The sequence below is a fragment of the Mercurialis annua genome, linkage group LG7, assembly GCF_937616625.2.
Source record: "Mercurialis annua linkage group LG7, ddMerAnnu1.2, whole genome shotgun sequence".
Classification (NCBI taxonomy): domain Eukaryota; kingdom Viridiplantae; phylum Streptophyta; class Magnoliopsida; order Malpighiales; family Euphorbiaceae; genus Mercurialis; species Mercurialis annua.
In genome coordinates this window covers 12172655-12196681 of record NC_065576.1, presented here as the reverse complement: position 1 = coordinate 12196681, position 24027 = coordinate 12172655, and the positions used below count along the sequence as shown (strand labels likewise).

General features: G+C 34.3%; 2 protein-coding genes and 1 pseudogene across 2 annotated transcripts; all 3 read left to right on the top strand.

Moving 5' to 3' along the window:
• Window positions 1–230: 230 nt before the first annotated feature.
• On the top strand, window positions 231–6393 carry LOC126655143 (ABC transporter B family member 11-like). The gene is made up of 12 exons (XM_050349148.2): window positions 231–767; window positions 846–900; window positions 987–1162; window positions 1267–1488; window positions 1556–1794; window positions 1941–2466; window positions 2548–2821; window positions 3659–4533; window positions 4601–4867; window positions 5258–5521; window positions 5624–5917; window positions 5997–6393. The coding sequence occupies exons 1-12, from the start codon at window positions 507–509 to the stop codon at window positions 6348–6350; spliced, it is 3807 nt and encodes a 1268-aa protein (XP_050205105.1). The 5' UTR covers window positions 231–506; the 3' UTR covers window positions 6351–6393.
• A 2779-nt stretch (window positions 6394–9172) lies between these two features.
• LOC126655145 (ABC transporter B family member 11-like) lies at window positions 9173–14593 on the top strand (annotated as a pseudogene).
• A 2146-nt stretch (window positions 14594–16739) lies between these two features.
• LOC126655147 (ubiquitin carboxyl-terminal hydrolase 27) lies at window positions 16740–23274 on the top strand. The gene is made up of 10 exons (XM_050349160.1): window positions 16740–17075; window positions 17677–17803; window positions 18459–18559; window positions 18636–18869; window positions 19142–19210; window positions 19320–19448; window positions 19788–19925; window positions 20493–20555; window positions 20661–20930; window positions 22598–23274. The coding sequence occupies exons 1-10, from the start codon at window positions 16818–16820 to the stop codon at window positions 22868–22870; spliced, it is 1662 nt and encodes a 553-aa protein (XP_050205117.1). The 5' UTR covers window positions 16740–16817; the 3' UTR covers window positions 22871–23274.
• The last annotated feature ends 753 nt before the right edge of the window (window positions 23275–24027 follow it).

The window sequence follows — 24027 nt, the reverse complement described above, 5'->3', positions numbered from 1 at the left end:
AATCCATCTTATATTTTTTTGTTTCCTTAAATAAACTTTTGCGTTGACACTTGAAGTCGTGCAATTCATCTTGGTTAAAGTAGTAAGAAACTTGATTTATTTTAAAAAGACTTTGGAATGAGTCATAAAATTGAAAAAATCATTAAAAAAGGACTTGCAAACCGTAGTTTCTATAAAAAAATCATAACAGATATTCTTTAACTAATCATGTACATCTGTATATAGCTCATAGCTGTTGATGGTACTTTGATAAATTATGTATATATATTATATATATATATATAAATAAGCATTTCAGATTTATAAGAAAATTTCATTTCTTCTTAATAATTACTCTTTTGATTCATCTTTTGATGTGCTAAGGCCTGCCCTCATGACCTAGCGAGGTTTACTTGTGCTGCAAGTATGTCTGACATTGTTTAATGCTTAAAATTGTGATGAATTCTGCAACTGCAGAATATAAATTTTCAGTTAAGCTTTTGAGTTGAAATCTTGGAATTCATACGATGACGGAAGAGAATCGGGATGGCAAGGTCTGCGGGGACATTTATAGCTCAAATGGAAGCAAAGAAAAAGCTAAGACAGTTTCATATTATAAGCTGTTTTCGTTTGCTGATTCCATTGACATGTTGCTGATGATTGCTGGAACTATTGGTGCCTGTGGAAATGGATTTTCTCTGCCTCTTATGTCTTTGCTTTTAGGACGAATGGTCGATTCTTTTGGAACTAACCAATCTAATCAAAACATAGTTGATGTAATTTCCAAGGTAACACATCAATTTATACATTTCAGATTTTAAATTGTGCTTTTGTTTCTTGGAACTAATACTATATTATATGTATAGGTCTCTCTGCAATTTGTCTACTTAGCAATTGGAGCTGCAGTAGCATCATTTCTTCGTACGATATATGCTTCAAATCGTGTTGGTTTCTGTATGTATTTCAAATTTATAGCTTAAAGAAATGTTATGGCTGTTGTTTGGCAGAGGTGAGCTGCTGGATGGTAACAGGAGAAAGACAAGCAAGGAGGATAAGGGGTTGTTATTTGAAAACTATACTCAGACAAGATATCGCGTTCTTTGATATCGAAACAAGTACAGGAGAGATTGTTGGCAGAATGTCTGGCGATACTATTCTTATACAAGATGCAATGGGTGAGAAGGTAATTTCTGCACTACCTAAACCTCTTCCGAGATTAATGCATTTCAACTTGGAGTTTGTTCTATTTCTTTGTCGTGTCGATTAAGCTCTGCTTGGTTTCTGCAGGTTGGAAAATTTCTGCAGTCAATTGCAGCATTTTTTGGGGGTTTTATAATAGCATTTAGCAAAGGGTGGTTGCTTGCCCTTGCCATGCTACCTGCTATTCCTGTAATTGTACTATTCGGAGCATTGTCTTCGTTGTTGATATCGAAAATGGCAGCTCGCGCACAAAATTCTTATGCAGAAGCAGCAACTATAGTAGAGCAAACTATTGGATCAATCAGAACTGTATGTTTATGTTTCTTTATATGTTCAAAAATTTAACTTAAGTTAATTAATAGGCAGAATATTGCAGGTTGCATCATTTAGTGGAGAGAAAGGAGCAATTAGTGAGTACAATAGGCATCTTAAAACTGCATATAAATCAGGTGTACGCGAAGGGGTTGCTGGTGGAATAGGCATCGGTGCAGTTAGACTAGTTATTCTCAGTACGTTTGGCATGGCTATGTGGTTTGGTGCAAAGATGATTCTGGAAAAAGGATACAGTGGAGGACAAGTTATTAGTGTCATCATGGCTGTATTGACAGGCTCAATGTAAGTTTCTTTCATTGTGTTCTGATCTGAATGCAATCATATGAGAGTAATAAATACGTATGACAAATTTAATATAGACGTTGCTTGATAAATTTATTTTGCCTTATGAATATTGTATTTTGTTGTTCCATTTGTAAATCATGCAGGTCCTTGGGAAGAGCCTCTCCTTGTATGAGTGCATTTGCTGCTGGTAAAGCTGCAGCTTATAAAATGTTTGAGACTCTCAACAGAAAGTCCGAGATAGATGCATATGATATGAATGGCAGAGTATTGGATGATATCCATGGAAACATTGAGTTGAGGAATGTATATTTTAGCTATCCAGCCAGACCTGATGAAGAGATATTGAGTGGATTCTCTCTTTTTATCCCGAGTGGCTCTACCGCAGCTTTGGTTGGGCAGAGTGGAAGCGGAAAATCAACGATAATCAGTCTGATAGAGAGATTTTATGATCCACAATCTGGTGGAGTTTATATAGATGGCGTTAACCTCAAAGAATTTCAACTTAAATGGATTAGAGAGAAAATAGGTCTCGTCAGCCAGGAACCTGTTCTGTTTACATGTAGTGTCAAAGATAATATTGCATATGGCAAGGATGGTGCAACTCTTGAAGAGATCAGGGCTGCAGCTGAACTTGCCAATGCTGCAAAATTCATTCAAAATTTACCTCAGGTTTATTATTGCTTACCTGCTATCTCATGAAGCAAAATGATGTTTCTTGTCAGTATCATTAATTTTGCACTTTTCATCCAGGGACTTGATACCATGGTTGGTGAGCATGGGACTCAACTTTCTGGTGGACAAAAGCAGAGAATTGCAATTGCACGAGCAATCTTGAAGAACCCGAGAATTTTACTTTTGGATGAAGCTACAAGTGCTCTTGATGCAGAATCTGAACGGGTAGTGCAACATGCACTAGACAGGATCATGAACCACCGGACTACTGTTATCGTTGCTCATCGTTTGACCACTGTGAGAAATGCTGATACCATTGTTGTCATTCATCAAGGAAAGATTGTTGAAAAAGGTAGCTCTCACAATCTTAGCCATTCTTCTATGTAGCACCAAAGCAGAAAAAGTGAAACGAAATCAAAGTGGAAAATAAAGAAACATAATAGCACAGGCATTTTGTAGTGTGGATAATATTCTATAATTACTCTAGCCGTTTTTACACGCCTCAGCTGATACAACCATCCAGTAGGCTTTTACCATTTATATATGACACGATACCCCTTGGTCATAAAACCTTCAACCCAATTAAAAAACAATTAATATCAAGCGCGCATACAAACTTTACAAAATTTGCTAGCACAGATCATATATTTTGCTATTGAGATGTTTTTTAAGTTACAAAGTGGAAAGATATAGAGTCTCCTATAGAAGTAGTTTCTTAAGAATACTTCTAACTGTTACTATGCTCTATAAATTGCATGATCATTGAGGTACAGCTTTAGTTTTACAACTTAGTTCAGAAAACTTTGCTCCAGAATCCAAATTTCCTTGTTACATAATATGAAGTAAAATGAGCTAATGTATAAAATCCACTTTTATGAAGGTGACAAAATACTGTAGAAATTTCTGGCGACTTGGCATGTTCAAGAATATATAACTTTGTGTCTGTGTGTGGGCGAATATAAAGAGAGCTGTCTGTATAATTACAAGCTACATAGAGTTGAAGACTTTGGCAGTTTTATAAGTATTTCTGGAAATAGAAATAAAATGTCAAAGTGTATGATTCTAGAAGTTTTTGTGCAACATAGCTACTATATGTACATCCTCAACTTAAGATATTATGCACCTATTTATGTAATGGGTTTTGAGTCTTCTGATTAATAGGGTACTGACCTATTCTTCAACTTATCAGGCACTCATCTAGAACTACTTGAAGCTCAAAACGGCGCATACTCCCAGCTTATACGCTTACAAGAAGTAAACAATGAAACAAAACAAGCAACAGGTGAACTCAGTGAATCAGAAAATTGTCTTAAATCATTTAGACAATCAAGTCAAAGAAGGTTATCACGACGTTCCTTAAGTAGGGGATCATCAAAAAGAAGTATCATTCATGAATCACTATCATTTTCCTTGGAATTACCTTCAGGACACAATGATCATGACTTGGAAGGAGATCAAAATACATTTCCTTTGGAAGAGCGAAATCCAGAAGTCTCAATCTACAGCCTTGCCTGTCTTAACAAACCAGAGCTTCCAGTTCTTATAATCGGTACTATTGCTGCAAGTATTAATGGTACAGTACTACCGATATATGGTGTACTGATTTCCAAGGCAATCAAAACATTTTTCAAGCCACCTCATGAAATGAGAGAGGATGCAAAGTTATGGGCACTAATGTTTATGACCCTCGGTTTAGTAAAATTGGTGGTGCATCCATTGAGTTCATATCTATTTTCTATAGCTGGATCAAAGCTAGTCCAGAGGATTCGATCTATTTGTTTTGAAAGGGTGGTTTATATGGAAATTGGCTGGTTTGATGATCCTGAGCATTCAAGTGGTACAATTGGCGCGAAGCTCTCAGCAGATGCAGCAGCTGTTCGAGCTTTAGTCGGAGATGCTTTAGCTGAATTGGTTCAAAACATTGCATCAGTAGTAATAGCAATGGTCATTGCTTTTACTGCAAGTTGGCAGCTATCATTCATTATCCTGGCTATGATCCCTCTAATATGCGTCAATAATATCCTACAAATAAAATTATTGAAAGGGTTCAGCGCAGATGCAAATGTATGAATTGTAAATAGATCATCTAATTTTCGCAATGCTGTTATAAATTTGAACTAATGATTTGCAGAAAGTGTACGAGGAAGCAAGCCATGTTGCTAATGATGCGGTTAGAAGTATAAGAACAGTCGCTTCTTTTTGTGCTGAGGAGAAAGTGATGCAACTTTATGGAAAGAAATGTGAAGGTCCTAAGAGAACAGGACTAAGGATAGGATTGATAAGTGGTGCAGGATTTGGAGTGTCCTCCTTCTGTGTCTATTGTTTCTACGCAGCTAGTTTCTACGTTGGCGCTCGACTAGTCAAGGAAAACCTTACAACATTTGCAGACATTTTTCTTGTGAGTAAATTAATTTTTTAGGATAAAGAGTCAATTCTTTGGCCTATGTTTTTTTTATTAAAGTAGTACTAAAAATTTAATTTTTATTTCATTCGATGGCACCAGTTCCTTTTCGATCTGATATTGTGACCAGGAAAAGTATTTCTTTAAATTATGTTGACATGGGCGACTTACGTAGCAGCATATTCTTAGAATTTACTGCCCACGATTGCCACATCAACCCAAGTAAAATGCTCTGCCATATAATAAACTTGGATGCAAATTATTTTTTTTATACAAAGTTGAAATATAGGATAAATAAATATTTAGTATCAGCTGTCAGATTTTTTAAGCTACAAGTAGAACATTTTTCAAGGATAATTATAAATCTAAGCATTTTGCACCTTGCAGGTTTTCTTCGCATTGACTATGGCAGCAAATGGAGTTTCTCAATCAAGTTCCTTGGGCGCTGATACTGCTAAAGTAAAAGCTGCGGCTGCTTCTGTATTCGGAATAATACACCAGAAATCGATGATTAATCCTAACGACGAGTCAGGAACAACATTACAGAATGTTAAAGGAGATATTGAGTTTCATCGTATAAGCTTTAAATATCCATCCAGGCCAGATTTTCAAATTTTCCAGGATCTCAGCCTGGCTATTCATTCTGGCAAGGTAACCATTTGACAATAAAGGAAAAATTGCAAATCAATAAGGAATTAGAGCATTGTCTTTTACTATTCATTCTGGCAAGGTTACCATTTCAATTTCTTTCAGACTGTTGCCTTAGTTGGAGAAAGTGGGAGCGGTAAATCGACAGTTATTTCATTGCTTCAAAGATTCTATGATCCAGATTCAGGTCATATCACTCTCGACGGAGTCAAAATCCAGGTGCTTCAGCTGAAATGGTTTAGACAGCAGATGGGACTGGTTAGCCAAGAGCCTGTACTGTTCAGCGACACAATCCGCGCCAACATTGCATACGGAAAGGAAGGAAATGCGAGCGAGGCAGAAATTATTGCTGCAGCAGAGTTGGCCAACGCCCACAAATTCATTAGCAGCTTAAAACAGGTAATAAAATCTCACACAGAACAACACATTTAAATTAATAGCTGATTCAAAGGCGAGTTTATCATTTTACGATGTGCAGGGTTACGAAACAATGGTAGGGGAGCGAGGAATTCAACTGTCGGGGGGACAGAAGCAAAGGGTAGCCATAGCTCGAGCCATAGTGAAGAGTCCGAAGATATTACTGTTAGACGAGGCAACAAGCGCGTTAGATGTGGAGTCCGAAAGAGTGGTTCAGGATGCATTGGACAGAGTCATAGTGAATAGGAGTACAGTTGTTGTAGCTCATCGATTATCCACCATCAGGAATGCAGATGTTATTGCAGTGCTTAACAATGGATTTATTGTAGAGAAAGGAAGTCATGAGGAACTGATCAACATTCCAGATGGTTTTTATGCATCCTTAGTTGCTCTTCACATGACTGCTAAAACATAATGTTTTTTCTTTTCAAATTGCTCATATTATTTTTTCTTCTTAATCTGATGATATTAATTGCAACAAATTGTTAGTTAATTAAAGGGTTAATTCCTAAAAAAATCACGAATTTTACACGAAGTTTCATTTTAATCATGAACTTTAAAAGTCGTCATTTAAAAGCACGAACTTTCATTTTGTTTCAAATATATCGCCAAAGTAAAATCCGATGTATTTTATCGAATCAAAAATTTCTAATCCTATATACTCTAACTAAAAGATAATAAGATTTAATGTCGATTTATAATTTCGATATTTCATTAATGGTTTATTGAAGAATTTAGTCAACAAAAATACACTGAAATGATAGATTTGAAACAAAACGAAAGTTCGTGCCTTTAAATGACAATTTTTAAAGGTCATGATTAAAATGAAACTTCGTGTAAAGTTCGTGATTTTTTTAGGAATTAACCCTTAATTAAATTATATTATTTAGGGACTTTTTTTTCAAAACTATCCAAAAATATTAACAAAAATACTGGCATACTGGCAAGGAAAGTTAATTTCCCGGATATTAGAAAAAAATATTTATAAAAATACTAAATAAAAAAATATAGGAAACAAATTCAAAGTAAACCGAAATTAAACCAGGTTTACTTATGGTTTATTCGTGTAAAATATCTTAGTATTTTTTAGTTGGCATTCAGTAAACTAAAAATTAAACACCACGAAAACACTTAAAAGGCACATTGTAAACACTCATACATAACGGTTAATAAATAAAAAAGAAACACCAAAAAACACTTAATACGACGCGTTGACAGCGCTGTTGACTGTTGTAATCGCTGTTGGCCGCTATCGGTCAGAAAAATTTCCGGCCAAGTTTATGCGAATAGACTTCGGAAGTGTTTTTTTGATGTTTTTCTAAATATAGTATTTTTATAAATAAAAATTAAAAAAAGAAGTAAAAGTATTTAATTAGTATAGATGAAGTGTAAGTTTTAAAATTTCACAGTATTTTTCAAATATTTCTTTTTTGATAATTGAGGAGAAAGAAGCCTTTGTGGAAAGAATTGAACCCACGACTTTAACACTTTACGTCCCAACATTTATACGATTTGAGTTATTATTTTTAAATAAGTTTTTAAAGAAAGTGGATGTTGTCCTTCCCTCATATGATTAAGACCTGAATTTAAAGTACTTTATTTTGCGTTAATTTATAGAAATAGGCTTGGATATTGCAATCCACATCATGCAGAACGTCTAAATTTCACTCTTTAATCGAGTGTCAAAATTTGAGGATCAATAAAGGTTCATTTTATCTTTTCAATTTGGCATCAAATATCAATTAAAAACAAGTTCATAATTTTGGACAAAAATACTCATAATTTGACTAGTTAAGGGGGCACAAAATAATTTATTTCTTTCGTTTATTAACTATCAACTTTAATTTCAGAAATGCTGTCAAAGGTTCAACATTTTGTCAAAAAATGAACAGTCTAATATCTTAAGTTATTTTTGTTATAACTTAGCACATATTTAGAGAATCGTTTTTGTAAAATGTTAGTATATATTAATAGCATTAAAAAATTCATAAAATTAGGCAGATAATCTTTTAGAATTGTATGATATTTTTTATTTATGGACTAATTTATTATAAACAAGAATAAAACAACTAAAGATATTTTATATTTGTGAATTTGATTATGGATATTGATAGATAAAAATCTAGACACAGTTCATTGATAATTTTACAAAATTGACGTTGATAGTCTTTAATCATTAGTCAATGGATAACATTATATTATATAGATATAACTTCCACGCTATAGTTTATTATTAGTAGATTATAAAGAGTGACTGAAACCTGAAAACAATAGGACATGTTAATGAGTCATTTTAATATAGAAATTTATGTTTGAACAAAAGATTGCTTTTGCGGACAAAAAAATATACGCAAATTGGAATTCATCTTATATTATAATTTTCTTTTAAAATAAAATTTTGCGTTCAAATCGTACAATTCCATCTTGGTTAAAGTAGTAAGAACTTGAATTATTTTAAATAAAATTCTCAAATGAGTCATAAAAAATGAAAAAAAATAATGTATGTAGGACTCGAAACCGATTTTCAATTTTTTTAATAAAAAATATGCAAATCGCAGCTTTTAAAAAAACAAATCATGATACATAGTCATTGACTAGCCATGTTCATGTGTGGTAGGGGTTGCCAAGCTTGACTAATAAATTAGGGATAGCAAGGTTTCCAGAATAGTCAAACTTTTAAAAATATTAAAATATATTTAGCAGCTACTATTCTGGTCAATTTTGACATAGAAATAGAGCAACTTAATAAAGCTCATAGCTGTAGATAGCCATGTTCATGTGTATTTTAGACGTGAAAATTACTCTGAAACCCTCATATATGTAGTAATTTATATTTTAGTCCCTTCTATTTAGAAATTAAACGATATGGTCTCTCATTTTTGTTTTCCTCAAAAGTTTAGTCCCTCCCTCCGTTTTTATTGTTAGTCAACTGAGTTAATGGACTTAAGGATGAATTTGTTTTCAAACATGAGGGACAAATAGTTGACAAAAACAAAAATTGGGGACCGTATCGTTTTTTTGATTTTTTTTTTAAATTTAGTCGTTTGACTCGGTTGACTAACATCAATTATAGACGGAAAGATTAAATCGTTGACAGAAATAAAAATAAGGGAACATATTGTTTGATTTTCAAACAGGAGAGACGAAAGTGTGAATTATGATATATATGAGGGACTTGTAGTGATCTTCTCTTATATATATGAGCAAGTATTTCAGAATTCTAAGAAACCTTCACTGGTCAACATCAATCATTATACGTCAAAAATCCAATAACCTGGACCTCAAGCTAGCTCAACTAGTTTAAAACTTATGATTCTTTGATTTGGTAAGTGAAAATTCATTTCTTCTTAATAGTTACTCTTTTGTTGCATCTTTTGATTTCCTTAAGATGGTCAGTGATTTTTAGGTGCTCTCCTAGTGCACGTGAAGTGTTCCTCAGCAGATATTAAATTTTCATAGTCACTGAACTATAAGAAAATTTTAATTTGTTTCCATTTTATATACTGAATTTTAAATTTACAAGCAATGGGAAATTCCTTAAGGTTAACCATTTTAACAGAATTAGAATATACTTGGTTCTGATATGGTTTAATGGTCTAATATGGTTCTTGCTCAATGTAGTTTCCAACCATTGAGCTAGTGACCTAGTGGTCATGCAAGAAGCAGTTTTACCTCTGTTGATTAACTAGCGAGATTTACTTGTGCTGCAAGTATTTTGATATTAAGTTGGGATAAATTCTGCAACTGAAAAAGCAGTTTTCACTTAATCTTTTGAGGTGAAGTCTTGGAATTGATACGATGACGGAAGAGAATCGCGATAATGAGGTCCATGGGGATATTTATAGCTCAAATGGAAGCAAAGAAAAAGCTAAAACGATTCCATATTTTAAGCTTTTTTGTTTTGCTGATTCCATTGACATTTTGCTGATGATTGCCGGAACTATAGGCGCCTTTGGAAATGGATTTTCTCAGCCTCTTATGTCTTTGCTTTTAGGACGAATGATTGATTCTTTTGGCAATAACCAATCTAATCAAAACATAGTTCATATAATATCCAAGGTAATAGATAAACTTATAGACTTCATTGTGCTTTTGTTTCTTGGAATTCATATATATATACATGTGTTATATTTTATGTATAGGTCTCTCTGCAATTTGTCTACTTAGCAATTGGAGTTGCAGCAGCAGCATTTCTTCGTAAGATATGCTATAAATTGCGTTGGTTCTATATGTGTTTCCAATGTATAGTTTAATGATATGTTATGCTTGTTGTTAATTGGCATTTGGCAGAGGTGAGCTGCTGGATGGTAACAGGAGAAAGACAAGCAACGAGGATAAGGGGTTATTATCTGAAAACTACACTGAGACAAGATATTGCATTCTTCGATACTCAAACAAATACCGGAGAGGTTATTGGTAGAATGTCTGGCGATACTGTTCTTATACAAGATGCAATGGGTGAAAAGGTAATTCTCTTCCAAGTTCCGAGATTCATTCTATTTCTTTGTCCATTTAGCTCTGCTTGGTTTCTGCAGGTTGGAAAATTTCTGGAGTCAATAGCATCATTTTTGGGGGGGTTTATAATAGCATTGAGCAAAGGGTGGATGCTTACCCTTGCCATCTTACCCGTTATTCCTGTAATTGTACTATTCGGAGCAGTTTCTTCATTTTTGATATCGAAAATGGCAGCTCGCGCACAAAATTCTTATGCAGAAGCAGCAATTGTAGTAGAGCAAACTATTGGATCAATCAGAACTGTATGTTTCTGATTCTGAAATTTCAAAAGTTTAACATAACTTAATTTATAAGCAGAATATTGCAGGTTGCATCATTTAGCGGAGAGAAAGGAGCAATTAATGAGTACAACAAGCATCTTAAAACTGCATATATATCAAGTGTACGCGAAGGGGTTGCTGGTGGAATAGGCATTGGAGCAGTTAGACTAGTTGTTTTCAGTACCTTTGGCATGGCTGTGTGGTTTGGTGCAAAGATGATTTTGGAAAAAGGATACAGTGGAGGACAAGTCATTAGTGTCATATTTGCTGTATTGACAGGCTCAGTGTAAGTTTCTTTCTTGTGTTCTAATCTCAATGCCATCATATTTGACCAATTTATGAAAAGATAAAATGCAATTACAGGCCTGAAAACGACGCCTAATTGGTATTGATGTTCCTTTTTGTTGTTGCATTTGTAAATGATGCAGGTCCTTGGAAAGAGCCTCTCCTTGTATGAGTGCATTTGCTGCCGGTAAAGCTGCAGCTTATAAAATGTTTGAGACTATTAACAGAAAGTCGGAGATAGATGCATATGATACCAATGGCAGAGTATTAGACGACATCCATGGAAATATAGAGTTGAGGGATGTATACTTTAGCTATCCAGCCAGAGCTGATGAGCAGATATTGAGTGGATTCTCTCTTTTTATCCCAAGTGGCTCAACTGCAGCTTTGGTTGGGCAAAGTGGAAGCGGAAAATCAACAATAATCAGTCTGATAGAGAGATTTTATGATCCTAAATCTGGTGGAGTTTATATAGATGGCATTAACCTTAAAGAGTTTCAACTTAAATGGATTCGAGAGAAAATTGGTCTAGTCAGCCAGGAACCAGTTCTGTTTACATGTAGTATCAAGGATAATATTGCATATGGGAAGGATGGTGCAACTCTTGAAGAGATCAGGGCTGCCGCAGAACTTGCCAATGCTGCCAAATTCATTCAAAATTTACCTCAGGTTCTATTTTATGAATCAAAATGATGTTTCCTGCTAACTTGGTGTAGCTCATTTGTTGTTTTTGCATTAATCTATCTAGGGCCTTGACGCCCTGGTTGGTGAGCACGGAACTCAACTTTCTGGTGGACAAAAGCAGAGAATTGCAATTGCTCGAGCAATCTTGAAGAACCCAAGAATTTTACTGTTGGATGAAGCTACAAGTGCGCTTGATGCAGAATCTGAACGGGTAGTGCAACATGCGCTTGATCCACCGGACTACTGTTATTGTTGCTCATCGTTTGACCACTGTGAGAAATGCAGATACCATTGTCGTCATTCATCAAGGAAAGATTGTTGAAAAAGGTAACTCTTTTGATTAATTTTAATACTTCTGAATTTTAATTTAATTACTTGACAAAATAGGACAGTATTGACTTATTATTCAACTTACCAGGCACTCATCTAGGACTACTTGAAGATCCAAATGGCGCATACTCACAGCTCATACACTTGCAAGAAGTAAACAACGAAATAAAACAAGCAACAAGTGAACTCAGTGAATCAGAAAATTGTATTGAATCATTTAGACAATCTAGTCCAAGAAAGTTATCACGACGTTCCTTAAGTAGGGGATCATCAAAAAGATCCTTTGATTTACCTTCAGGACACAATGATCATGACTTGGAAAGAGATCTAAATGCAATTCCATTGAAAGAGCCAAATCCAGAAGTCTCAATCTACAGGCTTGCATGTCTGAACAAACCAGAGCTTCCAGTTCTTATAGTTGGTACTATTGCTGCAAGTATTAATGGTACAATACTGCCGATTTATGGTGTACTAATTTCGAAAGCCATCAAAACATTTTTCAAGCCACCTCATGAAATGAGAGAAGACTCAAAGTTTTGGGCACTAATGTTTATGACCCTTGGCATAATAAAATTTGCAGTGCATCCATTGAGATCATACCAATTTTCTATAGCTGGATCAAAGTTAGTCCAGCGGATACGATCTATTTGTTTTGAGAGGGTGGTTTATATGGAAATGGGCTGGTTTGATGATCCTGAGCATTCAAGTGGTACAATTGGTGCTAGGCTCTCAGCAGATGCAGCAGCAGTTCGAGCTTTAGTCGGAGATGCTCTAGCTGAATTGGTTCAAAACATTGCAACAGTAGTAATAGCAACGGTCATTGCTTTTACTGCAAGTTGGCAACTAGCATTCATTATCCTGGCTATGATCCCTCTGACATGCGTCAATAATTTCCTACAAATAAAATCCTTGAAAGGGTTGAGTGTAGATGCAAATGTATGAACTATAAATAGATCTTTCATAATTTTGTCATTTTGAAATAAATCTGAACAAATATTGATTTTGCAGAAAATGTACGAGGAAGCAAGCCATGTTGCTAATGATGCGGTTAGAAGTATAAGAACAGTTGCTTCATTTTGTGCTGAGGAGAAAGTGATGCAACTATATAGAGAGAAGTGCAAAGGTCCTAAAAAAGCAGGACTAAGGATAGGATTGATAAGTGGTGCAGGATTTGGAGTGTCCTCCTTCTTTCTCTATTGTCTCTATGCAACTAGTTTCTACGTTGGCGCTCGACTAATCGAAGGCAACCACATAACGTTTACGGATATTTTTCTGGTGAGTATTATCTTTCCATTTTAGAATTAAGAGTTAAGAGTCAATTATTTTGCCTATGTTTGAAAGATAATTATAACCTAAGCCTTTGGAACATTGCAGGTTTTCTTTGCATTGACTATGGCAGCAACATGAGTTTCTCAATCAAGTTCCTTCGGTGTTGATACTGCTAAAGTAAAAGCTGCTGCTGCTTCTGTATTTGGAATAATACACCAGAAATCGATGATTAATCCTAATGACGAGTCAGGAACAACATTACAAAATGTTAGAGGAAATATTGAGTTTCATCATATAAGCTTTAAATATCCATCAAGGCCAGATATTCAAATTTTCCAGGACCTCAACTTGGCAGTTCATTCTGGCAAGGTAACCATTTGACAAGAAAAACTGCAAATTAATAAGAAACTAGAGAATTTTTTTCTGTTGTCATTTTTATTTATTTTTTCAGACTGTTGCCTTAGTTGGAGAAAGTGGTAGTGGTAAATCTACTGTGATTGCATTGCTGCAAAGATTCTATGATCCAGATTCAGGGCATATAACTCTTGACGGAGTTAAAATCCAGAATCTCGAGCTGAAATGGTTTAGACAGCAAATGGGACTGGTTAGCCAAGAGCCCGTATTGTTCAATAACACAATCCGCGCCAACATTGCATACGGAGTGGAAAGAAATGTGAGCGAGGCAGAAATTATGGCTGCAGCAGAGTTGGCCAATGCCCACAAATTTATTAGTAGCTTAAAACAGGTAACTAAATATCAGACAGAACACATTCACATGCAGTAGTGATCAATTCAGAAGCAAGTTTATCATTTTACAATATGCAGGGTTACGAAACAATGGTAGGGGAGCGAGGAATTCAACTGTCGGGGGGACAGAAGCAAAGGGTAGCCATAGCACGAGCCATAGTGAAGAGTCCAAAGATATTACTGTTAGACGAGGCAACAAGCGCGTTAGATGTGGAGTCCGAAAGAGTGGTTCAGGATGCATTGGACAGAGTCATAGTGAATAGAAGTACAGTTGTTGTAGCTCATCGATTATCGACAATCAGGAATGCAGATGTTATTGCAGTGCTTAACAATGGATTTATTGTAGAGAAAGGAAGTCATGAGGAACTGATCAACATTCCAGATGGTTTTTATGCATCCTTAGTTGCACTTCACAGGACTGCTAAAACATAATGTTTTTCCAAATTTTCATGTTTAGTTTCATATTTATATATCTGATTAGCTAATATTAATATTTCTTTTGAATCTGAAGATAATTCAACAAGCTATTAAATGTATACTCTTTTAGTTAATTGGATCAAATTATTAATATTATTGATCTCTTATTTAAGGTAAATAGTTTTGATCTTATTTTTTGAAGCTAAATATTATTGACCTTTTGAATAAAGTAAAGGGTTATTGTTACTATATATATATTCTCACCTATCACGATTTTATTTCGATTTAAACACAATCTAGAAAACGTGACACCTATATATTAACCTTTCATTTTGTGGTATATAGAGTCTAAGCGTCTTACACGACATCATTTTGGTCATTCACCCGGGCAAAAATGTCATCATTTTATTGGGAAATAACGCATAAAACGCAAACCGGGCTATAGAATTAACAATATGAAAATGTTAGGATGCAAGGTAAGACGTTTTATAGACCGTGCTTAGAAAAACACGCTAAAAATGGAGATATATATAGTAACAATAACTTTAAAGTAAATTTATGTTACTAGGACCTGAATTTAAAGTACTCCTTTTTGTATTAATTTATAAAAATAGTGACATGGTGAAAGTAAAGATAAACCTATAAATTTGTGGATTAACAACATAATACCATATTATAGTTTCAAAAATTCATTGATTTAATGAATACTAGATAATCAGACACCAAATATGATTCACAAAGTTGAGATGTCAACTTGCCTTTCCTTATAGTATTTTTTTTTGTCAGATCTGAAAAAAATGATGTTAAAGAGATCTATAATTGATTATTTAGAATAAATTGATATTTTTGATAATATTAAATAACATATTAAACCTATGAATTTTATGTTAGTTATATTTGATTCTCTATATATAAGGGAGTCAATAGCGGAGGCAGCGGCAGAAATAGGGAAGACGAAGAGATTAAATTATATTGATATAGGGTTCATTAGGGATAAATATGACAAAATAAGGTTAATTAGGATTAGTTATAGTTTATTGGATTTAAACATTAGTTTGATCTAAGTTGGTTTATTATGCGGTTTGTTTGGTGTGATGGCGTTGCCATATCAATCATTCGATAAGTTGGAAGTGACGTGGATGAAATAGTGAAAAAAAAGGGATTTGATATAAAAATGGCTACAAAAAGTTGAAATATATTCAAATTGGCTATTTTTAAGGTTTGTTAGGAGAGCTTGGGAAAGCTTTTAGAGATCATTCTTTTTGTTGTAATTCAAAAAAAAGGGATTTGATATAAAAATGGCTACAAAAAGTTGAAATATATTCAAATTGGCTATTTTTAAGGTTTGTTAGGAGAGCTTGGGAAAGCTTTTAGAGATCATTCTTTTTGTTGTAATTCTCTATCCCATGGAGTGGCTAGATTCGAGACTTTATAGTTAACATGCCTAAATTTTTATAGTAAGATTTAATCATTTAAAAGTCTCCATCTTTAATTTTTTTTTCCAGTTGCATCCTGATGTAGAAAAGTTTTTTCAAAAACCCCCCACCTTTAGATTTCTTTTCAATTATACTCAAAGTATTAAATTGACCTCTTTTTACATGAAAAAAATTTAAAATAATCTTTTATTTTTAATCTATATTATAATTAAACACTAATATTATTAATAATATAAAAAATCATTTTCCCTAAAATTATATCCAATAACTTTTTAAAACTAAAACCATAAAAATTTTCAATTTAGGGTACAATTGAAAAAAAATCTAAAGGTGGAGGATTTTCCTACGTAAGGGTGCAATTGGAATGTAATTTAAAGGTGAGAGGGTTTTGAAAGAGTTTTCCAACGTCGGAGTGCAATTGAAAAAGTTTAAAGGTGGAGGGCTTTTGAGTGTTTAGGCCTTCTAGTAATACTTTTTCCGTCCCAATAGAGTTGTCCATTTTGAGAAATATTTTTGTCCCAAAACTTTTGTCCACTTTCAAAATAACTAATTTTTACACTTAATTTTTCTATATTAGCCCTATTTAAAATCCACTAATCAGTAAATCGAAAGTAAATTCCAAGTGGATCCTATACTAAATAGGGGTATGACAAGAAAAGTAAGGAAAATTTTATAAAATCCATAAGTAATAATTGCTTTTCTTAAACTGTGTGATAAAAGTAAAGTGGACAACTCTATTGGGACGGACGGAGGGAGTATCATGATCCCCCAACATTTAAAGGACCAACATGATTATGACAGCAAATATTAGGGGCATATTCAAGCCTTTTTCTATACCTATAAATAAACATCGCCGAGAGTTTTCTCTTCCGCCTAGTCTTACACAGAGTTGCAATTGCCAACTCCAACTCTGAATTCTTTGTTTGCCTTTGTATTAAAATGAAAAACTCAGTAACCAACTCGTTAATAAGCAATTTGAAGTATGCTTCTTCTTCTTCTGGGCTTCACATATCGGTTGCCGGCGGTTTTGTTGGCGTTGCTGCTTTGGTTTTTGCTCTGATTAAAGATCGCAACTTTAACAAGTTAACTACACTGCTACCTTCGTTTTCCGGTCGACAAACACTTCCCCAGAAACTCTATTTAGTCCCTGGCTTGCAAAATCTTGGCAATAATTGCTTTTTGAATGTCATTTTACAGGTATTTTCTTTTTTTGCTTGATGGGTACTTTTTGTTTTATTTGTATTCATGGACAGGATTCTGTTTGGTTGATGGGATAATTTGATAGCAGAAATGAAACTCCAACTTTTTTAGAACAATTGGGAGGAATAGAATCCCCCTGACACGACTTTGATGATGTTTATACCATTTGAGCTATAACTCGTTCGTAACAATGAACTTGGTTTTAGAAATGCAGTCAAAAGGTTTAAGATTTTGTGTTTACTTTTTATTGTTGTTGGAACTTGTATTATCTCTTTGCACTTTATAAATTGGGTGTAATTTTGGAATAAGGTATTGCTGTATTGGAAATGAAAAAGTTAATAACTTTTGGTTCTATCTGATGGCTATATTGCACGGAAACCGAAAACTGAAAGGACAAATGCTGAAAACGGAAAATGATATATTTTTTATGGGAATAAGTTTCGGAGTTTCATTAGTATTTCTGTTTCCGGAAATGAAGTGTCGAAATGTACGAATCAACAAATTTCCGTGCGAAATAGTTTGGTAGATAGTCGAGTAGAACTTATGTTTAGATTGTCCATTAGACAGATTAATGATCTTATTTTCTTCTTGTTAACAGGCTTTAGCTAGTTGTTCATATTTCCAGCCTTCTCTTCAGAAGGTAATAGGAGAATGTGACTCATCGGACACGGAGGAGTGGAGTGAAAATTTGCAGCTTACAATTGCTTTGGCTTCTTTATTAGAAGGTGATGTACAGTTTATATCTTGTTTAGGAATGTGAAATTGATAAATATAGTTAATTTAATCAATTTTAAGTCGTAAATAACTATATGAATTTCGACCAAACTTTACCTTACTAATGTTTTGAAGTACTTATAATAAGGGGTCAATTCAACTCTTCTTCAAATAAGTTGTTACCTCATTTATGGATTTAATATAAAAATACACATTCTCTTTGCTGAGAAATTTAAACTAAACCCATCTCTGCATGCCTTTATGTGATGTCATTCTAACAATTTAAGGATTTTGGAGAATTTCGCTCCTCGAATTCCGTTATTATTTCACTTATCTTTTAAAGTTCATAATGGGATCGAGTTGTAGCTGATTGAAGCACTCATGTATACAGAAAGTGTTGTTGGAGAGCATTTTATTTTAGATTTTCCAATATAAAAGTTACCTATATTTTCATGTTGGAAGTGAGACTTTGTTTTTTCCCCGGTTATGAGTTCACTAGAATTGCTCTTGGAATTATTCTTCAATAAGTTCATTAAATGGCTCTTAAAAATACTAGATTTTACTTTGAGGTTGAATTACCGTTGAATTTTAGAAAATTAAAAATGAAATTGTTGTGACAATACTTGAAATTATCTTTGTCATCTCATGTGTAAACTTCATTTGCAGAACTATCTGCATTTGGCGAAGAGAAAGTTGTGCTAAATCCCCGAAATGTGATGCTTGCGATGACAGAGTATATTCAAAATTTCAATTTAACGAGTCAGCAGGTCTAGTTGCATCTTTATATTCTTTAAACAAACAAATTATGTTCCAGTGGCTGATTTGTGATTGCTGTGTGATTAGGATGCTGAAGAAGCATTTCTTCATCTCTTATCATCTTTAAGAAAAGAATTTTCAGATTCTTATTCTTCAAATAAGAGTTCTCTAGCAGATGCTTTTGCTTCTTCTAATTGTAGGATTCTTAATCCAAAGAGGAGGGAGTTCCTAAATGAACAAGAAAGGTGGCAGCGACACTTCCTTGGACCGTTTGATGGGATTATCGGTAGCATCCTAACATGTCAAAGTTGTTCATCTCAGGTTTTTGCTGTCCTCACACAAAACGTTCTATATGTAACTTGCAATCATCAGTTATTTCCTATTGCCTTCTTTAATTCATACATGCTAACAGTGTGCTACTGTTGAAGTTTTGTGAGTCTTTGATGATTTGTATTTTATTTGAATGTTTATGGAATTGGAATCTTTTCACAAGAAGTTTAAATTCTCGTGTCTACAGTTTGCAGCTGTTGTTTTGATATTATCCATAAGTTATTGCTTCATTTTGTGTTTAATTACAACTTTTTTTTTTGCAGATTTCATTGAATTTTCAATTTTTCCACAGCTTGGCTCTTTCACCTCCCCTTGAAAGTGTTGATAATATTGTATGTTAAATAAAGGTTTCAATCTTTTGATTGAATTTCTGTTTTAGCTAGTTTCATAATAACAAAGCTTATATCCTTGTCTGACTTATCATTATAAACATCATACTAGATGGCTGGATGCACTTTGGAGAATTGCTTGAAGCAGTTCACTGTCGCTGAACTAGTTGAGAACTACAATTGTAGCCGTTGTTGGCACATTGCTGCATTGAAGTATTTGTCTCTGAAAGGAGCAATAGAGGTGATTATCCTATTACACAATCTTGGTTATTTTGAACTGTTGGGACAGTATTCCATCGGCACATGTAGTGTATGAAAAAAGAGTGTACCCTATCATGTGCTTTTGCTTGGTCTCCCTTTCCTTTTGTAACCAACACTTTCTCATTTTATGCTAGGCTTGGACTGGTTCTATATTTCATTTGACCTTTTTCTTGAAATAGCCGAGCGTGTGTATATATATATATATATATATATATATATATATATATATATATATATATATATATATTTATGTATCTATATGAATGTAGCTTTATCAGTTCTCTCATACTTGTGTGATTCTTCTGACTGCATGTTTTAGACAGAAATTGAAAAACTTAGGACATGTAGCATGCAAGACTACTGTACCTGCCACACTCTTTCTCATCTTGAAAGTTTGCCATGGTCAAGTAACTTTTCTCGCACCCTAAAGCAGCTAAGTATATCTCGTTGTCCAAAGGTACAAACTCTTAGCTTTTGATTTTAGTATTTGTTTTCAAGAAATACATATTTTTAGGGAAAAAAAAAAGAGAAACAAAAACGTAAAGTAATCTAGGATTCCTGTATAAGTTTCACTGGCTGGTTTAGCATTTGGAGCACCTATTCCCTTGTGCTTGTTTGACCATGTTATGTTTTTTGGCCTCAGGTAATATCAAACTAAGGTTTCAAACAATATGAAATTCATGTTCGTAACTAGTGGAGAAAAAAAAAACTAGATTAGATTTTCTACTTTCAAATGTTTTTGGATGGGTCTGGGCCTGGGGATGGTTGTTTCTTGGGAAAACATGCTGTGCTATGATTTTGGGAGCTATTAGATATTACGAACCGGTGTGTGTCCTGGATTTATATGTAAGGACCTTGGAAAAAATAAGTACTACATGCACTTTAACTTGGGTGCTTTGCCCATTGTTTTCTTATTCCTCTGCAAGCAAGTTCTCATTTCTGTATTTGTTCCAGAGAATCTCATAATGTGCTAGATCTTCATGTGCATTTGGAGAAACTCATCAGTTATATCATGTTCATGCAGATTTTATGTATTCATTTGCAACGTGCTTCAATCAATCAGTTTGGAGAACTAGTCAAGCTTCAGGTATTTAAGTTACTGTGGCTTGGCATCTTCTTATTTTTTTGTACCATGGACATAGTTATTCACATGGTATATCTTTGCTTATCAATCTTATATTAATAATTGTAGGGCCACGTCAGCTTTCCGTTGATTCTGAACATGCTTCCATTCACAATGGAAAAGCTGCAATGTCAAAAACCAAGGCCTCATTTGAAGTATTTAAATGTTCAACCCGACTCAAGAGTGCTAAATTGCATTTATGGGCAAAGTGCTTACTCAAAAATCTTACCAGCTCCAGAGTCATGGTGCAATGACCAGATAGAAGCCTTTGCGGGAGAATCCAGTTTGCCTCAACCTAAAGGCTGTTTTGATGGTCTGGGATTGGAAGATAATGATGAGGTAGGCTGAAAAATGATTTAGTTTTATTCATTTGTGCTTTCAAATGTCATGATCTCGCTCTCACTTTCTATTATCTCTCTATCTATTTGTGAGTGTTTGAACATGCATTTGGGCGTCGCAGTTCAGTTGCCTGCATCAGGGTATCCCATCAAATTAACTTCTTGACCACCATAACAAATTAATGGTCAAAATTTTTTGTTGGAATTTTGAAACTATTGCCTCTGATGAGAAGCTCATGAAGTCTTCTTTAGTAACTTGTTCGAAAAAAGTCAATTTTTAGTTTGGCTTTACACATGGCTCGCATCAAGACTGGATGCCACATCTATGCCTGCCCTTTTTTCGGTCCGCCTCTACCCAAAAACTAGCTCTTGTGGCAAGTGCCTTGTGCAGTTGTGGGTTGATGTCTAAAGGTTTTACTTGTGAGTTGTGAGCTGAGGAGAAAATGTAGTTATTATGTTTGACGTAAAGTAATTAGCTTTAAAGATTACGGAAATTGCATAATTAGATGCTTAATTTGCCACCGAAGTTTAGTGCTGGTATATAAGTTGTAATTTCATCTTTTATAGTCACTTGGTTTTTATTCTGGCTATAATTTAGATACTCAAGCATCGCCAAATCCTAATGTGGAAGAAAAGAAATCCTTTGCATGTTGAAGCCACATAAGATTTCATTTTCACTTGTTCATGGGATTGATGGGAATTTGGCATGAGTAAAATGAAACTGTATCTCTGATCAAATCTAGATTTGTAGTAATTAAATTAAATTCGAGCACTAGGTTGATCGACTAGCAGTAAAAGTTAACTGTTAGCACCTCATCTCTGACCTTTACTGAATTGGTTGATAAAACGACCACTATCTCACGTTTAAACTTTGAATGACTGTTTATTGAGTGATGCATATAAGCTTTTAGTTTATTTGCCTACTCGAACTAAATAATTTGTGGCCTACTCGGATTGCACCAATTTAATTTAGTTCAAATAGCATAGAACCATAGACCGTTCATCAGTAATATGTACTCAGCTGTGATCAATGGGTGACAAAATAGTATACCCATGTTTGAATCCACAATTTTTTTTCCCCAACTGTGATCCACATTCTTAGTTGCAGATTCTACTTACTATAGCATTTATTTTCCATAACTGTAAACTGTTCTCCTAATATGAAAGTCAGGAAGTTACATATTAAGTTTTTCCTGTCTTGGACAAAATAATAGAATTGCTATGCAGAGTTTTGAAAGTTTTCCATAAAAAATTTCGGCACATTCTTTTTGAGCCATGTTGCATGAAACAAAAATGATGCTAGGAAAAACGGCGAAACAACATCTGATATAGGAATATGTTACAAATATAAAGTTTTGGACTGAAAAGTATTTCCATAAATGTAAACAAAATGCTGAAGCGTACGACTCAACTAGTTCTCATGCAATATAGTCTTTGAGTAATAGCTCATGTTCTCTGTCCTGATACTTAAATCCTTGTCATCTCTTGAAAAACAAAAGTTATCACTGAAACTTTTGATGTCAGTTATCATATGCTAAGACTATTATAGCAGTAGATGCATGTATGAAACTAAAGTTCGATGATTGAAATAATTGCCTTATTCAATGATGGTTCTAATTGCACTTGTTTTTATTTATATCATGTGTTTGTGTCTTTACGTTTTGGCAGGTCTCCGTATCTGGCACGCTAGTCGCTTCCGAACCTTTGCTCTATCGTCTTGTTTCTGCGGTGGAGCACTTTGGACAAACTGGAGGAGGGCATTACACTGTTTACAGAAGTGTGATATCTCCATCACCGGAGGAGCATACTGGTGAAAATCTCAATCTTTCTCCCCGCCCCTGGTTCTGTATATCAGACTCCGATGTACACCGTGTCTCAGAGGAGGATGTTCTAGCTGCAGAGGCTAGCTTACTTTTTTATGAGAGAATTATAGGAGACTAAGATAATCTACACCTGTTGATTTGGAAGCTGATCATATTGGTGGCTCTGTTGGCTGAAATGCCAGTATGCCACCGTAAAGGTACGTGTGGACGATGACATGCATTTCGAACCAGCAACTTTTTTTTGTTCAACACGTAACTAAATGATAGGAATAGTGAGTATTAGAATTCTTCTATGGCTAAAATTCAGCTAGGGAGATATGTTGTATAGTGAAAGTACCTATTTGACAAACGAAAATTCTTTTAAATCCTCATTTTCTGAACAGTTGGTGTCTTGTAATGGTTTGTTTTTGTCATTTCTTGAAGGATAAGAGGAAGAGCAGAACAAACAATTGAAAGTTCTTGTATCTTGATCTTAGCTAGTGAATGCTAACTACAAATGCAAATTATTATGCTTTAACTTTACATTCCTGAGATCTCGGGTTTGACCCCGACTTTGGTGCAGTCTGTTGTTTCGGCGAAATTAACTTATAATCCTAACATCTAACAGTAATATCTAATCCCGCTAGCCATATCTCAGTTAAAAAAAAAAGCAGCTCGGCTGGTTTTGAACTCAGTTATAAAGTCAATAACATCAATGTCACAGACAATACAATTTACATAATGTTGGATTGGCAATCTTGCTTCTCATTGCATGGACCTACTAATTAATTAACAACCAACTTTTCTCCAACACTGTGACCCTATTGTTTCTCACCAAATTGTTATCATTTTCCACTCAAAAACAAAAAGGGAAATCACTCTTGTCATCCTTTGTTTGTCATCAAGTTTATATCAAACATTTTAAATAGTTTTGAGCACCCAAAACTTGCAAGCAAATAATGTTTATGTAACATGAAGGGTACTGAATCATTGAAGTGAATAATGTTTTTTTAGTAATTAAATTTCAAAATCTCTTACAATAGGAAGCCACTCTCTTAATTCAGACATGATTTTGCTTATATGGCAGTCAATAAAGGACGTCGATGTGAAAATTTTGTGTATCTAGCAGTCGATAAAGGATGTCGACGTAATTACAATATAAATATGATGGGACTATAATATTAATTTGATGTGAATATGATATGGCTGTAACGAGACTGTCAATATACTCTTTTTGACTGTCATACAAACAAAATTCGGTCAGAATTGAAATAAGTAACTTTTCATTCTAATAGA

Excerpts from the sequence above, each read along its gene's own strand:
- LOC126655143 (XM_050349148.2), top strand. The coding sequence starts at position 507 with ATGACGGAAGAGAATCGGGATGGCAAGGTCTGCGGGGACATTTATAGC. Across the intron at positions 2,467-2,547 it reads TCATTCAAAATTTACCTCAG|GGACTTGATACCATGGTTGG; the intron begins GTTTATTATTGC and ends CTTTTCATCCAG. Across the intron at positions 5,918-5,996 it reads TCATTAGCAGCTTAAAACAG|GGTTACGAAACAATGGTAGG; the intron begins GTAATAAAATCT and ends TACGATGTGCAG.
- LOC126655147 (XM_050349160.1), top strand. The coding sequence starts at position 16,818 with ATGAAAAACTCAGTAACCAACTCGTTAATAAGCAATTTGAAGTATGCT. Across the intron at positions 19,926-20,492 it reads GTATATCTCGTTGTCCAAAG|ATTTTATGTATTCATTTGCA; the intron begins GTACAAACTCTT and ends ATGTTCATGCAG. Across the intron at positions 20,931-22,597 it reads GATTGGAAGATAATGATGAG|GTCTCCGTATCTGGCACGCT; the intron begins GTAGGCTGAAAA and ends ACGTTTTGGCAG.